Consider the following 15745-nt stretch of genomic DNA (forward strand, 5'->3'; position numbering starts at 1 on the left):
GTTCTTTAGTTATCAGCAGTATTAGATAGGTTGGTTTCACCAGAAACAGATGTTTCAAACTAGAACTGGAGATAATTAGTTTTGTGAAATGAAGCATTTCAAGCACATCACTGACTCTGAAGCTAATATTTTCTGATGTAGTGACACCTCAAATATCTGAACAGTAATTTCCTTCAATAAAACAGCAAAAACAAAGGAATTTTGATGGCAAAATAATATTTTTTAGCTGCAACCAGCAGCGCTGGCCCCTGCGTGCGCAGACCCTACACCTTCTTGCTGGTCTTGATTTACTGCTGGTGGGCATCAGGTATTCCAGCTTGTGTTTGCCAATCTGTCCATCGAGCCTGCTGTCTGGGTCGGTGTTGTATGGTGCCCTGCGTGCCCCACCCCCCTCAACTGCAAACTCCTCCTCCGTGGGAGTGTCTCTGGTGGCTCTCTGCTGCACGTTTGCTCTGAATTTTCTGCTGCAGGTTTCAAAGTGCGCTGCACCCAGCGTCTATTTTCAGAGCGCTCCGCCGTTTTTGTGCGCCGGCTCCCAGTGCTCCCAGCTGAGAATAATTTAACTTTTCAGAAAGACGCTGGTGTCGGGTGCTCTTTTTCTGGCAACTAATCATATGGAGAAACTATCGCAACAGAGACAGAAATGCTCAATTGTGGGAGCAGATTGGCTGCTGTTCACAGCTAACGTTACAGCATGCATCGGTTTCCGTGGGATCATGTCTATGTTCCCCGGGTTCTATATTCCCCGTTTTTCACTAACCCTAAACCTAACCTCCCCCAGACCCTAACCCAAAACCTAACCTCTCCCACCCCCCACGCCTAAACCTAACCTCCCCCAGACCCTAACCCAAAACCTAACCTCTCCCAGGGAACATAGCGGGGAACATAGGACCCTATTTGGGAAAAGCGGGGAACATAGGACCCGGGGAACATAGGACCCGGGGAACATAGGGATGACCCCGGTTTCCGTTTCCCCACGGCTTCTTCTACTCTTTTTTCTCATCTTTCTCTAATCCGGAGAGCACTGTCGCCACCTAATGGGTCCGTAAAATAGCTTATACACCTTCAAAATTATGGAAGCGTATGGGCCCAACAATTATATATGAAATACCACAATGATATAAATAAATAACTCAATGATATAAATATAACATGCAATGAAATAAATCAAAAACACAATGAAATAAATAAAAACCTAATTAAATAAATAAAAACACGATGAAATAAATAGAAATCCCAATTAAATAAATAAAAACACAATTAAATAAATAAATGCATTTATTTATTTAATTGGGTTTTGTATTTCATTGCATTTTTATTTATTTCATTGCGACTTTTCATTGCCTCTTTTATTGATTTCTTGATGACTTTTCATGACCACTTTTATCTATTTCATGATGACTTTTCAAGTACATTGGTCCAAAAATTAAATCATAAATAAATAATTAAATAAATAAAAACGCCAATGAAATAAATAAAAACGCCATGAAATAAATGAAAAACACAATGAAATAAATAAAAACGGCAATTAAATAAATAAATAGATTTATTTATTTAATTGCCGTTTTTATTTATTTCATTGTGTTTTTTATTTATTTCATGGCGTTTTTTATTTATTTAATTGCGTATTTAATTTTTGGACCAATACATCGCCATCTGTCAATCAACACGAACGGGGCGGGACCATAAGGCGGGACCTATTCGCTGATTGGGTAATCCTCTCCTCTTGGACTCTGTTACTTTGGTCTGTCTCCTGATCTGTCTGCCCAAGGCCCACTCCGCCATGTTTAAATGCCAGTGAATCGTCACAAGAGTTTTTAGTGGGTGATAAAGTCTTATCGATTATTAATTAAGTAAAAGTAGACTTGAATGAGTTTAGGGATGCAATGTTGGAAGGATCGTCAGCGGGAGTCAGCTGACATCAACAGGTAATGTTAAGTTGCTGTTTTTAACGTTACTGAGACAGTATAGCCAGCTACTTAAGGTTAGCCTTGTAAAGATTGTAAACGGCATTGACCAAGCTATGATGAGACAACACAACACAAATCTACAAGGATCTTGTCAAGAGAGAACATAATACAAGTGTCATAAAGCGATCTTGGTCTGCAGGACATGGGTGCTAGTACCGGCATCACAGTTTTAAGTGAACATTATTACTAGCTACAGTTATTGTATTGTCATAACGTTGAAGGCAGAATATGCAGCATAGTCTTAAAAACACAATAACAAAGTAGGCTATGTTGCTCATAGAAACGATAATTCTCAATAATCACATAGCCACTAGAAGTGTGTGGCAGCTTATTTAGCTACAAAGACCCTGCCTGGCTCTGCCTGTATTTTCAATTGTGTTGGTTGTCTTGATTCATGTAACTTTTCAGTTCAAAATGACTGACACATTTCTCTCCCTCTTGTTTACAGCTTAATGACACAATGATGGAGTCAGCATTTCATCAATTGTGACCACAGCCATGGAGGATGTTGCTGTCAGACCTCAATCACACAGCCAGGGAGAAGATGGACTGGACCTAGGCTGCACAGATACTGTAGGTCAGCTGTCACTTCCCTAACCTCTTAATCCTCCCATCACCTCTCATCTATGGCCTTTGTCTACTCTAGAATAATTTCACAATAACCAGTTACCATTATATCCTGATATGATTATGTCAGTACTGTGTTTAACTGGGATTGTGTGTACATGTGTTCATTTTCCTTCAGGTGTGGACTTCACCAAGCAGAAATGGCCCAGCAGTCCCCAGTATCTGCATGACTTGTCTTCATCGCCATGGTCTCAGCCCTGCTGCATGCAACAACTGACATGGAGCAGCTCAAACAATGGCACAGTAGCAATGTGTGCAAGAGATGTTTTTTGCAGGGGGGGGGGTGACTTTCCCTCTCATCCACATACAAAGTCCCCTTTGTTACACATTGTCCCATTTTGACATTGGAACCCTTTGTAAATGAAGGAATGACATTGAAAACAATGTGCTGAAATGGGAACTGTGCATAAATGTTACTATGGCACACTCACACACTGATTAACCCAAACATAAAAAATGGCACATGGTATTTTGTCCTCCCGTCTTCTCCTCTCTGCCAACATAAAGCACATGTACATCCAGTGCATTTCTAGGACTTCCCCTGTAGTTGTCATTCATATCTGGCACTCAAGCAGGTTAAATTAAACTGAACATTTACATCAAAATGACTGCTGAACACACTCGAGCTTGTGATGTTGTACTGGTACAGTTGAGTTTGGAAGTTACCTACCACCTAGGTTAAAAAAATGTAAACTCATTTAATAACAGTTTTAAAACTCATTTAATAAGTTTTGACAATATATTTTTTTAACAATATAAAGTTTTAACAGGTGCTTCAAGTCAGAACCAACAAACAACAAAACAACAAGACATTTTCAAATGTAATGTTTTTGTTTGTAAAGTGCTTAAAGTAAAAATAAATAAAAGTACTAGTATAAAAATACTGTTCTGGGGCATGATTTTGTAGTTTGTTTTCCAGGCCATTTGAAGCTTGAGCATAGACCTTCAACCTACCGGCCACAAACAACATGTCACACTCAACCTGTTAAAGTAAATATAATAAGTACTTCTGGGGCATGAAGCCCTAGCCTAGGTCAAACAAGGTCATGAACACTTGTTTCAGCTCTCAATACTTAGGAGACGATGTTGAGAATAATCAAGCATCAGCAACTGATGTTTGTGATAGTGTAAAAATGCCTTCAGAGGGTGGAAGAACTTTCTGCCTTAACAGGTCTCGCCACCTCATTAATAGATGTTCACCTGACCTTGTTTTAGTTGGTTAATGCTATTGTATTATGTGCAGGCAACAAAGATGTTAAACTTTTCGATGGAGAGCCAGATCATTTGGAACCATCTACCTCTCAGATACAGGTTGAGTGTGACATGTTCTTTGTGGCCGGTAGGTTGATGATGGACTAGTTAAAGGTCTATGCTCAAGTTTCAAAAAGCCTGGAAAACAAACTACAAAATAAGCCTAGTGCAGTGGTTCTCAAACTTTGTTGGCTTCAATAACCCCTTTCCCTGATTTCCGAATCCAAGTACCCCCTTTAGCCGACTCCAACATTTTTCTTAGAAAAAAAACGATAGCATATGATGCAATGAATAACCCACCTTTTTAAGAATATAACATTACAAATTAAGAAATTGATTAAAATAGTTGCAATTAGTTCCTCCTGAGCAGATTTATTTTAATGTTTCGTTTATTTTCAGGATTTATTCTTATATTTTCAAATGTCCCCTTTCTCTTAAGTACCCCCTGCAGTACCTCCACGTACCCCTAGGGGGACGCATACCCAAGTTTGGGAACCACTGACCTAGGAAATACCAAATCCACTGTCACTAGTGTCAATGCAGGCCTGAATGTCAGTCACAAATAAGTCATAGTCTTGGTAGTGTGCTGGAAGACGGAGTGTTTCGAAGCAGGTGGAGGACCTCGGGAGAGCAGAGTGTACCACTTCCACAGTCAGTTCTCTGGGCACAAGTTCCCATCCTGTCCAGAACTTCAGGAGTGTTTTCAGTTGTTTCGAGGATGCTATAATGAAGAAAAAAAGGGAATATGAAGAATGAATACAATACATTTTGATCCATGTACCCATCTCTGTATTGGGTGGGGGTAGTGGTGTGAGTGTGTTGCCATGTGTCAATTACAAGATTCCTGTGTAATAATTATTTACTGTGGCACTGATGTCATGATGTAACAGTCCAGTTGGTGAGATATCTTGCTCCATTGATATTCCCAAAAATACTTGACTTACATAGCTTGAGGGTTTTTCTTAGATTCGGTTTTTAGCTTCCACAAGCTCAGTCACTTTTTTAGCACAAACGAAGAAAGCTGATTCTGCCAATATGTAACATCACAAAACCTGGTACAGAATTTGTTTGTATTAAAAAAAAATACAACTTCATGTTGATTTAGCTATTTCTATTAGGAAGAAGATCCAGACTGGATCCGTGGATCCAGATCTTCAAATAGTAAAATCAGCAGGAAGCTGACATTTTTTTTCAAAACAAATGCCATACTGGGTTTTGTGATCTTATATATTGGCAGTCAGCTTTGTTTGCGTTCATTTATGTGCTAAAAGAGTGACTTTGACAGCTGTTTCACAGTACAATGTAAGTCAATGAGGATACTATTTTTTACAATATCTAATCAATGGACCAAGATATCTCGCCAATTAGACTAGTTACACCATGACAAGGTAACTACACAACCCAAACCCCTACCAGTGTCATTGCGTTTAAGCATTATCCATGAGTAATAGTCATAAAATCCCAACTATCCCTTTAAAAATGTAGGAATGCCTGAAGATGACAACTTTGTTAACCACTTTACAAATGCCTTCACCCATTTTCACTATAATGTAACATTCAGATTCACAGCTTCCAGTAAATGTTGCACTGATTACCATTTTCAATGAAAAGCCGAAGGTATGCTGCCACTCTGCACTTATCTTCGAGAGTACACTCATCATCGTCGTTGTCACCATCCAGGATGGGCCACACAATCCTTTCGATGATTGCCTGCAAAAGATTTAAAACCTCTATGACAGTGGTTCCCAAAGTGGGGGCCTCCAGGAGGCACTAGGGGGACCTCAGCAAATTAATGGAAATGCTTAAAAAACATATTTATGGGGAAGGAAATTATTGTTATATTTGTTAATACCATAAAATAATAAATAAAGAATATTTTCTTAACTCATTGAGTGCCAGCCACTTTTGGAGAACGGACGCTCCCAGTGCCAGAGTTTTCAGAGCGTTTTCAGTGATTTCTCGAGGCCCACAGAATATTGTGTGATATTAATATGTAAACACCGAACACGCACAAAGAACGAGCTGGCTCTATTGTATCATCAGCAAAAAAAAGTTTATTGATACAATTTTCCGTTCTTTAGTTATGAGCCGGAGAAGATAGGTTGTTTTGAGCAAATACAGGCATTTCAAATTATTAGCTGAGATATTCCGCCTTTTGTGAAATGAAGCATTTCAAGCACATTCACTGACTGAAGATAATATTTTCTGATGTAGTGACGTGGTGTAGTTGTGTGATGCCCTGCGTGCCCCACCCCCCTCTCCCCCCCCTCAGCTGCAAACTCCTCCCCACACTTCACACAGCCTAACACGCACCCACTCTATTTTCGGAGTGCTCCGTTTTTTGTGCGCCGGTGTTCTGTCGATTCACGGAAGAGCCAAACCGGACTGCTGAGAATGGTTTGGCGTCGGGTGCTGCTTTTCTGGCTGCTAATCGTGTGGAGAAACTATACAGACAGACAGACAGAGACAAAGGGGCTCAGTTGTGAGCGCAGATTGACTGCTGTCCGCAGCCAACGTCAGCTCCCGACAGAGCAATCTATATGGCTCTGGCTGCAGCATGCATCGGTTTCTCTTTGATCACGGCTTTTTCCTGCTGTTTTCCGGACCTGTCTCTAATCTGGAGAGCACTGTCGCCACCTAATGAGTCCGTAAAATAGATTATACACCTTCAATAGCTCCCATATTTGTACAGGAGATGCCTGAAGCTTTGATCCACGTCCCACCGTCAAAAAATGCATTTGACGTCGATCGACGTCCTTGGCACTCTACGTCACTATTTACTTTGACGTCGATCGACGTCCTTGGCACTCAATGAGTTAATTAAAATGTATAATTAAATTTAGTGTAGTATTAAGAAATATATTCAAATCACCTGCTTCCACATAAAAATCACATTTGCCATGCCCATCTGTCTAATTGCCTGTCAGTCGTCATCACAATCATTGTCATTTCCCCCTGGTGTGGGTAATAGTCTGGAACAATGTTTATAACGGAAAACAGAAACAATGAATATGAAAAAATACTGTATGAAGAAATAAGAAAAGATTTGATACAAATGTAATTATTGCGTTATTACATTAATAAAAGTAAGGAAATATATTCTGAGGTTATATGGATGTGATATTTTACATTTAATAGTATTGTCAATGGGTTTCCTTCTTCTTGCAATAGGGGGGCCACAGCCAAAGGCTAATACTATTTGGGGGGCCTTGGAATGGAAAAGTTTGGGAACCCCTGCTCTATGATCATAGACCCATGTTGGTGTATTTTTGGTGGTTGATGGGGGATCATGAGGGGGAGATACAAGGTCAACAGTAGATGTCACAAAAATATTACACATGATCTGAAAACCTGAAGATTATTTTGAGATGCAGCTTAGCATGTTGTGTCAACCGTTTCCCCTCTAACCGTTTCTCCTCTCTGCAAGCTAGCATGATTCCTCAAGGTCTCCAGTTTATGATACCAGTATCTTAAAGACCCATTCCACATGTCCCATGGTGTGGTTTAAATCCTCCGAAAAATCATCTCTATTCAATAAATGTTCATGTAAAGTATTTTTCTCGCCCAAAATTTCATAGTACCTCAAACTTGGCTCCATCTTTGCCCTCATTTAGCATTGGGTGCATGACATCAAGTGCCCTGCATCAAACCAGTTTTCTGTGAGTGCTGGTGTGAAAACTAGATTTTGGCTGTAAATCTCTATATCAATGGTAAACTTTAGAGCAGTGATACTCAACTTGAGGCCCAGGGGCCAGATGCAGCCCCCGATAGGGTGCAGGGTGGCCCCCTGACCATTTTCTAACTCCAGCTAAATTGACAAATATCGCAGTCTGCTTGCCACCCAGGCACTTATGTACCGGTACTTACTGTAACTAACTTAACGTAACCCAACTACCGTAAATTCCGGACTATAAGACGCACCGGTCTATAAGCCGCACCTTCAAAGGTGACTATTTTTTTCTTCTATAAGCCGCGGGTGTTTTGATGTTTAATTACCATATGTAAGGCTTCGTGCACAGAGGGGATTGTCGGGAAGATGGCTGTTTGGGGAAGCTCCCATTTATTAACATTTCAACAAAACAAAAGTCAGGTCACTAATCCCCAGACAAAATCACACATTGTGGTATTTTTTGTTTTTTTTACAGTGCACACAGTGTCCGCGGTGTGGTGAAAAGAGGGCAAGAGAGGAAATTAAAACAGAAGTGGATTTATAGTTAGAAAGAGTGCTAAAGAAGAGAGAATTCCGTTTTTTATTTTTTTATTTTAGTTACTCACAGTACTATTGACCAGTCCAACTCAAAAGATATTCGGCAGTTTCACTTTGAGCTCTTGTTCCGCCGCTGGGCACACAGTGTCCGCGGTGTGGTGAAAAGAGGGCAAGAGAGGAAATTAAAACAGAAGTGGATTTATAGTTAGAAAGAGTGCTAAAAAAGAGAGATTTTTTTTTTTTTTTTGAAAAAATCCATAGATAAGACGCACCGTTATATAAGCCGCAGGGGGCAAAAAAGGCCAAAAAACGGGAAAAAAGCCGCGGCTTATAGTCCGGAATTTACGGTAATTACCCTGTGTGCACAAAGTCGACCTGTTTGATTAATTTTCTTTTTGAGAGATCCTTTATTGATTTGTTTGGGAAGAGGGTTTACTCTGAACAGATTTGATACTGTAACTGAACTGAATTGAAGAGGTGAAGAAATGGAATTTCTAACTTTGTACCTCCAATACACTGGATATTGTTTTTGCATTCTGCTTGGTGATTCAGATTTATGCCATGTGGGTTCATGGCAGAGTGTAAAAATCTTAAACATTTAAAATTGTCAGGCTAAATTCCAGCTGGCACCCCAAAACCCTACAATGAGCTACATGTACAGAAAAATGTATATGATTCATGTTTGTTTATAGACCGGCCCCTGGTCTCCTGTCATTTTGCAAAAGTGGCCCCTGGGCAAAGCAAGTTGAGTATCCCTGCTTTAGAGATATCCACAGTATAGTGCAAAAAACCACAAGGGTTTTCATGAGTAAGCTTAAAAAACACATTATCCAAACAAAATACATATATTTTTTGGGCGGAGTGGGTCTTTAACTCCCCTCAAGCTCTGTAGTCAATATGATACCAGCATCTTTACTCCAGCAAAGTCTGCTACAACCTAAAAAATAAGTGCCTCTTTTAAGTGTGAATGCCATTGTTACCTGAGAACTGGGTGCAGCTTCAGAGTCCCTTGGGAAGAACAACGGAACACATTCTCTTCTTTCGGTAAGAAGTGGCCACAGCATGGTCTCCTTCAAACCCTTCCTCAGCTGTCTTACTTGACGGCTAGTTCGCCTAATAACCTACATCACAAATAAATGTAAACCAACCAAAAAGAGATGAAATCATGACATAATACAATAAAAACGATTATGCATCTTTTATTCACACTTCAAATGAGTTAGTGTGAATCAGCACTCACAGCATAGAGGAGAAGACGGTCATATGTCCATCTTCTAGTGCGTTGGGTGAGAGGAGGCAGATCCGCGGCCTGTATTAGTTGGCTGACACGCATGGTCTCCTCCTCAGTCAACTCTGCATCGCCCTCCAGCTGTCAGACAATAGAAAGTAAAACAAAATTTAACATTCACAAAAATAACATTTAGTTCATTGTCGTCGCCAGCAAGAATTTTTAAACACCTTTTTTAGTTGTAGGTAAAATGTTGCTCAAATTGCCGCTTCACACTAGAGCCACAAAATGTCAAGTGATGTGGAAGAGGAAACGAGAGCGGAGTGTTGTCAGTGGCAGCAGGTGGTGGCTTGTTGGGCTGTGTGTACCATTGTCTGCACCATAGAATACTTTTCTAAGGTTTAAATTTTACTCCTAAAAAACTATATTGCACTTTTAAGACACATTTTTCAAAATGGCAGAACACAAACATCAATCGCCATACCAATTGGATGGTGCTGCGGATGTCCAGGTCAGGGCAGTCCTCAATTTGTATCGTTGCAGTCTCTTCTGATCCCCCAAAGAGAACATGAATAATTGCAGGACTGAGGCCAGACACACAGGGTCCACCATGCAGGAATGAATGGCCCATCATCCTCGCTAAATGAAAACAAAATGTACCATTTTAATCATTCAAAAAGGTAACAAAAGTTGCTTGCCATTAAAGAATAAGACCAGTGTTCTCTTTTATTATAAACAATAGCCTACAACAACAACAAAAAACACAATGCATTTCTTCTACCGTAGCTTAGTGGGTAGAGAGCCCGTCTGAAAATGAGGTCACCGGTTTGTCCCCCGCTGGAGGTATCCAAAACTTTAGTCTATCGATTCATCAATAGTAACGGAACATCCTAGTCCCTGAACACTCACTGGAGTCCAGCAAATGGTACAATGCCTGTTTATTGAAATGATGAATTATGCTGACAAAAGCAAAAGTACAGCTGTTCTTGTTTTAACCTTTCTTTTTTCAGTTGTAGAGTTTTAGTTATAGGACTTTTGGATTATGGTGTTTGCTAGTTGGACTATATTTGTTAAGTAAAGTAGGAGAAATAAATTGTAGCTTTTGGTCTTCACAGGCTATGTTGACAATAACAAAAAAAAACACTGATCTTAACTTTTAGTTGAAAGTAGCCATTGAAACTTGAGCATAGACCTTTCAATAATACATCAACCTACCGGCCACAAAGAACATGTCACACTCAATCAGGGTCTCAGAGATAGATGGTACCAAATGATCTGGCTCGCCATCAAAAAGCCTCGTAACAGCAATGTTGCCTGCACAGAATACAATAGCATTAACCACTTAAACCCTCTATACACAGTAAAGTAATACTACAGTAGTTGACGGGGGTCTGCGCTCTACTTGGTCCGCTTTTCCCCCCCAAATCGCCAACGAAAATTGCAGATCTACAAGCCAACGTGTCACAATGCAAGGCTAGCAATTGTGAGCTAGCAGATCTGCTATTTCCGCTATTTTTTAAAGTAGATAAAAACACAATTAAATCATTATCACAACTATTTGTGTGAAAATCGTCAGCTAAAATAAAATTATCCTGACAGCCCTAATGCCCCTATGCTAGATATGAGTGATGTGTGGGACACAGATTTTCATAAATAAACAGTTATTCATTGTCAACACACCAAGATTCAGGTGAATGCCATCCTGTAACAGGGAAATTATCTTCGAGAAGAAGAACCTGGTCACTCCTTCGCCAAATGCACGATCTCCTATAGGGAAAAGAAAACTCTCAGGCAACTTTCTTTAATAGAAAAAGTCAGAATTTCTCGAAACATTTACACTTGAGTCATACTGTACCTTCCAGTCTACAAGTCAGAGGGCGTGCCCAATTGTTCTTAGGAACCTTGTAGAAGGACAAAAGTGCTTGATCTTGCTGCTCAACATCGTCCCTCAAGTCCATTCTTAGATGTAGTCCCTTTTCGTTTTCATAGCGTGAACATAACTCTGTCTTATAGAGCCACGCAGCTTTAGGGACATCGGGTTCAACCTTCCACCCTAAAGTAAAGATGCATGATGATTGATGACAGCAAATTAAGACAAAACGTTACAATTTTTCTAAAACTCAACATTGTAAACAATAGTCTTTCCGAACTTATACTATATACCTGTGGTTGGAGAGGAAGCTGAAGAAACTGAGGCTGATGACATTGAGGGTACCACATTAAGGTCATTGGCGATACTGGAGGGTTCCTCTGCCCTGGCTGATGATGTAGTTGAGGTTGAAGTTGAGGCTGAAGATGTAATTGAGGCTGACAAAGTTGAAACGTCACTGGAGGGTTCTTCTGGCCTGGCTGGAGAAGCTGAGGCTGAGAACACTGAGGGTACGACGAAAATGACATCTAGTTCGTCTGATGAACTGTGGTCGTTGGCAGAGTCTGCTGCAACACTGGGCGACCTGTAAATGTGTGTCAACAGATTTATTTAATGTATGTCCCAAACTAACGTGAAACATCTCTGGACCAACTTTGGAATGGCATGGCTCAAAAGTGGATCTCTAACTTAATGTGGCCAGCCTGTTTTGTCAGTTATCACAGTTACACCAAATTTGGGCAAGGTTAGAGCCCCATTGACTTCCATTACAAAGTTAAATATTTAAAGTATAAAACGTGGGAGTACTGGCAGTGTGCACGAGAAATTTGGTCAGTCCAGCAGTTTGCAAGCTTAGCTGCGGACACACAAGCTGACCATCTAATAGACTGCTGGAGCCATGCCACAAAAAGTGTATTCTGGGACAGTGTGTAACAAAAAAAAAATCAATTTAGAAATAGCAGAGAAAAGGGCAATATCTACCTTGTGCATTTTGTCAGGTGACTCTTCATCTGATTAAAAGGGAAATTCTGGTCACACCCCAGGCATCGCGTGAGAGGCCCAGCTTGTTGGGAAGAGGTATGGGCAGGGGTCTACATTACGGGGGGAAACATTTCACATAATAAAGACTTTTAATTGGCACAACAGATACTATAGATATACAGCACATGATGGCATTGATTAAGTATTTATCAAGCTCAATTACAAAGAAATGTCAAATATTTGGTAACATATCAATAAAACCCTATATTATTAATTACAATTAAAGCATTTAGCAGACGCCCTCATTGACACTTACTTCCAATTCAATACTCCTCTGCAATGGACGTATGTATATCGTTGCCTGTCCAATACCCGTCTGTGGATTTCGCAGATGTTGCACTGTGTATCCCTCTTCTGGGCACGGGATTAAACACAGATCTCGACTGCGTGTAGTGCCGCCAATTCGAAGCAATTCAAACCCCCCTTTGTCTCTCAGTGGCGGAAAGGCAGCTTCTACTTCCATCCTGAAGTACTCCGGATCATTAGCAGCTCCTTAAAAACAAACCAACAAACAAAAACACAGACCAAACTCACAATATGTTAAACTTAACAATTCAATGTTTGTTTTAACGGACAAACAAGAAACACCTTTTAGAGCACTGTTTCTAAACCAATGGTCTGTGGCATAATTACAGGTGGTCCATGAGAAAATGTTTTACAAGTTTATTTTATTTTTGACCTGTGTTAAATGTATAAAAAATAATTAAGCGATATTTCACAAGTTCATTAAATTTAAGAAAACTGTTTAACCAACAGTCGTAGTGTGGGAAAAAGCTTGAAATTAAATAATTTGTGTTAAGGGCTTGATATACTTAGTTGTGCGCTGTGTCGCGCCAAAAAATAGCTGATATCCATGCGCACCGCATTGTGAGCTTGTAGATCTGCTATTGTTGGTGTGTGACACCAGCACACAACCAAGCATAACTAAATATTAATATAACATTTCTAATAAAATAGAAGTGACTGTGGTATGCCTTCTTATATACTATATTGTTGTGTGGTGGGGTGGTCCTTGAGTATTGTTTGAAATATGCTAGTGGCCCAGAGCCACAAAAAAAAAGGGGGAGGGGGGGGTTGGAGGGTTGAGAACCATTGTTTTAGTCTAGTATACCAAGTACAATCTTACCTTCAAAACATATCCTCTTCTCACCAAGTCCAGCAGCTGTCAGGTCTAACTTCTCAAATTTTGGTGGGACAGTGTCACACAAGTGATCACTCAGGCACAGGAAGGGATGGGTATATCTGGCTGGTCTCTTCACAGCTGGTGGTTGGAGGGAGGACAGACCAGGTTTATTAATACAGTTAACTAAATCTAAAGAAATAACGAAAAGTAGAATTGAAAAAACATTTTAGTTAACTGAAATAAAAACAAAAATGACGCTGTACAAAACTAACTAAAACAAACTAATATCATAGAAAATGTTGTTCGTTTTAGTCTTTGTCAAGATTTCATACATAAGCTTAATATTTTGGGTCGATATGAAATCGTATCTTCCAATATTTTTAGCTGTCAGTTTTAAGCCCTGTTGTCAAAAACCTTGACCAAAAATAGTGAAAATAGCAGATCTTGTACAGTTTGTGGCAAAGGCTGTACTAAATTGGCTCATCTAAAAACACATGAGAACTCATACAGGGGAAAAGCCCTTTACTTGTACAGTACGTGGCAAAGGCTGGAGTCAAATGAGTCATTTAAAAATACACATGAGGACTCATACAGGGGAAAAGCCCTTTACAAAACTTAAATTCAAGACAAAAAGTCAAAATGAAATAAAAAATAAAAACTCTAATAACCTTGGGTCAGACGTGTTGTTGCAGACCGTTGAGTAACTGGAGTTGGACGCCGTGGCGTTGCTCCACGCCCACGCCTGTATGGGGCAAACAGTCTCGCCACCTCTGCTTCAGCATAAAAAAAAGCAAAATAAGTAAAGCATTAGAAATTACACATTTGATTGTTTTCATTGGCTATGCTGTCACCTTTGGCTGGATTTAAGTGACGTGCGCCTGCTTGCAAGCCAGTCCGTTTACATTATGTAGCTAGGTCGCCAGTAGCCCCATAACGTGACGCTGCTATTGTACTCTGCTACTGTACTCCGATAATATTCTCGTACAGCAGTCATAGTCACACAGCGTTCAAATCCTCAATAGGTGGAAAACGCTGTAAAAAAAGCTCTCCTACCTGTATCCGACCTCCGATTGCAGATCCGAAGATATGATAGTCCGCCTAGTGAAGCCAGTAATTTATCCGGCGCTGTTAAAATGATACTGCTTGCGTGAAACAACCGTTTAGAAGCAGTCTTTGTACAGCCTGCGCTGAATTTACCGCAGGGTGTGTTTGATCTCACCATCATGGTGCACCGCTTGCACGCAGCGAGCAAACAACACATGCAGTCACATGGAGACGGCTGTCAGTGATCAACGCAAATCCAGCTCACCTGGGAAGCAAAACATGTCATGAAATACTCAAATTCCCACGGTTCCTGTGGGCACTAGGAAGCTTCTCCTGTCCTCAATACGGCACAGGCTGTGCAAAGACTGCTTCTAAACGGTTGTTTCACGCAAGCAGTATCATTTTAACAGCGCCGGCTAAATTACTAGCTTCACTAGGCGGACTATCATATCTTCAGATCTTCAATCGGAGGTCGGGTAGGGGTAGGAGAGCTTTTTTAACAGCATTTTCCACCTATTGAGGATTCGAACGCTGTGTGACAATGACTGCTGTACGAGAATATTATCAGAGTACAGTAGCAGCGTCATGTTATGGGGCTAGGTCGCCAGTGTTGCCAACTCTTTTCCAAGCTAAGGCGCTATTGGCGCCTAAAGGCAAAATCCGTTCAATTCAACACATTTACATACACCCTGGTCAGAAAATGGACCCAGATTTGGCGCTAGGCGCATTTTGGAAATCGACAAATGTGCTAAGTTAGCAACACTGTAGCGTTAGTTAGCTATCCAGCCCACTAATGTTAGCTAGCCTAGGCCTGATTATAGCTAGCTACTTGTCGTGTCCGACTAGGCTAGGCTATTTAATGTTAGCTAGCTAGCAAAACAGACTGGCCGCCATTAGCTCTAGCTAGTACACTTACCTTGAGTTGGATTCATCATTGATAAGCGTGGAGAAGCATCAGCTTGAGCTTCACCAGCAATGACGGGCTGTCTGTCGGGTTGAGGAGTCGCAGGCATGGCTTCTAAAAGTTGTGCTGCCTCTCTGAGGAGCTCTGCCATTGATTTACCGCTCTCAGCCATCTTGTGTAGTGTGTGTTCTCGTTCAATTCTCTACCTCTGTCCACAATACTGCCGTGACATGAGGTTACTGCGAATTCCCTCTGCCGCCTCGATCATATCTGGCCAATCAGATGCAATCTTACTGCATCACGGCGTACCAATCACGACAAGCTTTCATGCCGGCGAATGGAAACAGACAAAGAACTTGGATTAATAAGAACCGAAAAACTATAGACTACTCCATTGCAACAGCAGTGGCCAGTAATATCCGCCATTTTGGACCGTAGGTGACTGCCGTAATGAGGCCAGTAAATCGTCCCGCAGGACAAATA

At 40.7% G+C, this 15745-nt stretch overlaps 2 protein-coding genes and 1 long non-coding RNA gene across 3 annotated transcripts; 1 reads left to right on the forward strand and 2 right to left on the reverse strand.

The window, feature by feature from the left end:
* The first annotated feature begins 1823 nt into the window (after window positions 1-1823).
* On the forward strand, window positions 1824-2854 carry LOC310779284. Its single transcript, XR_014552831.1, has 3 exons — window positions 1824-1928; window positions 2419-2543; window positions 2716-2854. It is a non-coding gene; the product is annotated as an uncharacterized lncRNA (long non-coding RNA).
* A 1497-nt stretch (window positions 2855-4351) lies between these two features.
* LOC310779394 (uncharacterized protein) lies at window positions 4352-11230 on the reverse strand (the record flags this gene model as incomplete). Its single annotated transcript, XM_083639930.1, has 8 exons — window positions 11139-11230; window positions 10964-11050; window positions 10499-10597; window positions 9768-9922; window positions 9296-9424; window positions 9036-9176; window positions 5444-5558; window positions 4352-4569 (listed from the first exon to the last, which is right to left on the reverse strand). Exons 3-8 carry the CDS (start codon window positions 10512-10514, stop codon window positions 4352-4354), a joined length of 774 nt encoding a protein of 257 aa, XP_083496056.1. The 5' UTR covers window positions 10515-10597; window positions 10964-11050; window positions 11139-11230.
* Window positions 11231-11508: 278 nt separating this feature from the next.
* LOC310779395 (uncharacterized protein) lies at window positions 11509-15434 on the reverse strand (the record flags this gene model as incomplete). Its single annotated transcript, XM_083639931.1, has 7 exons — window positions 11509-11572; window positions 11656-11736; window positions 12132-12241; window positions 12448-12683; window positions 13318-13452; window positions 13983-14087; window positions 15275-15434. 7 exons carry the CDS (start codon window positions 15432-15434, stop codon window positions 11509-11511), a joined length of 891 nt encoding a protein of 296 aa, XP_083496057.1.
* Between the last annotated feature and the right edge of the window lie 311 nt (window positions 15435-15745).

The sequence above is a fragment of the Poromitra crassiceps genome (genome assembly GCF_964638095.1).
Source record: "Poromitra crassiceps genome assembly, chromosome: 7".
Classification (NCBI taxonomy): Eukaryota; Metazoa; Chordata; class Actinopteri; order Beryciformes; family Melamphaidae; genus Poromitra; species Poromitra crassiceps.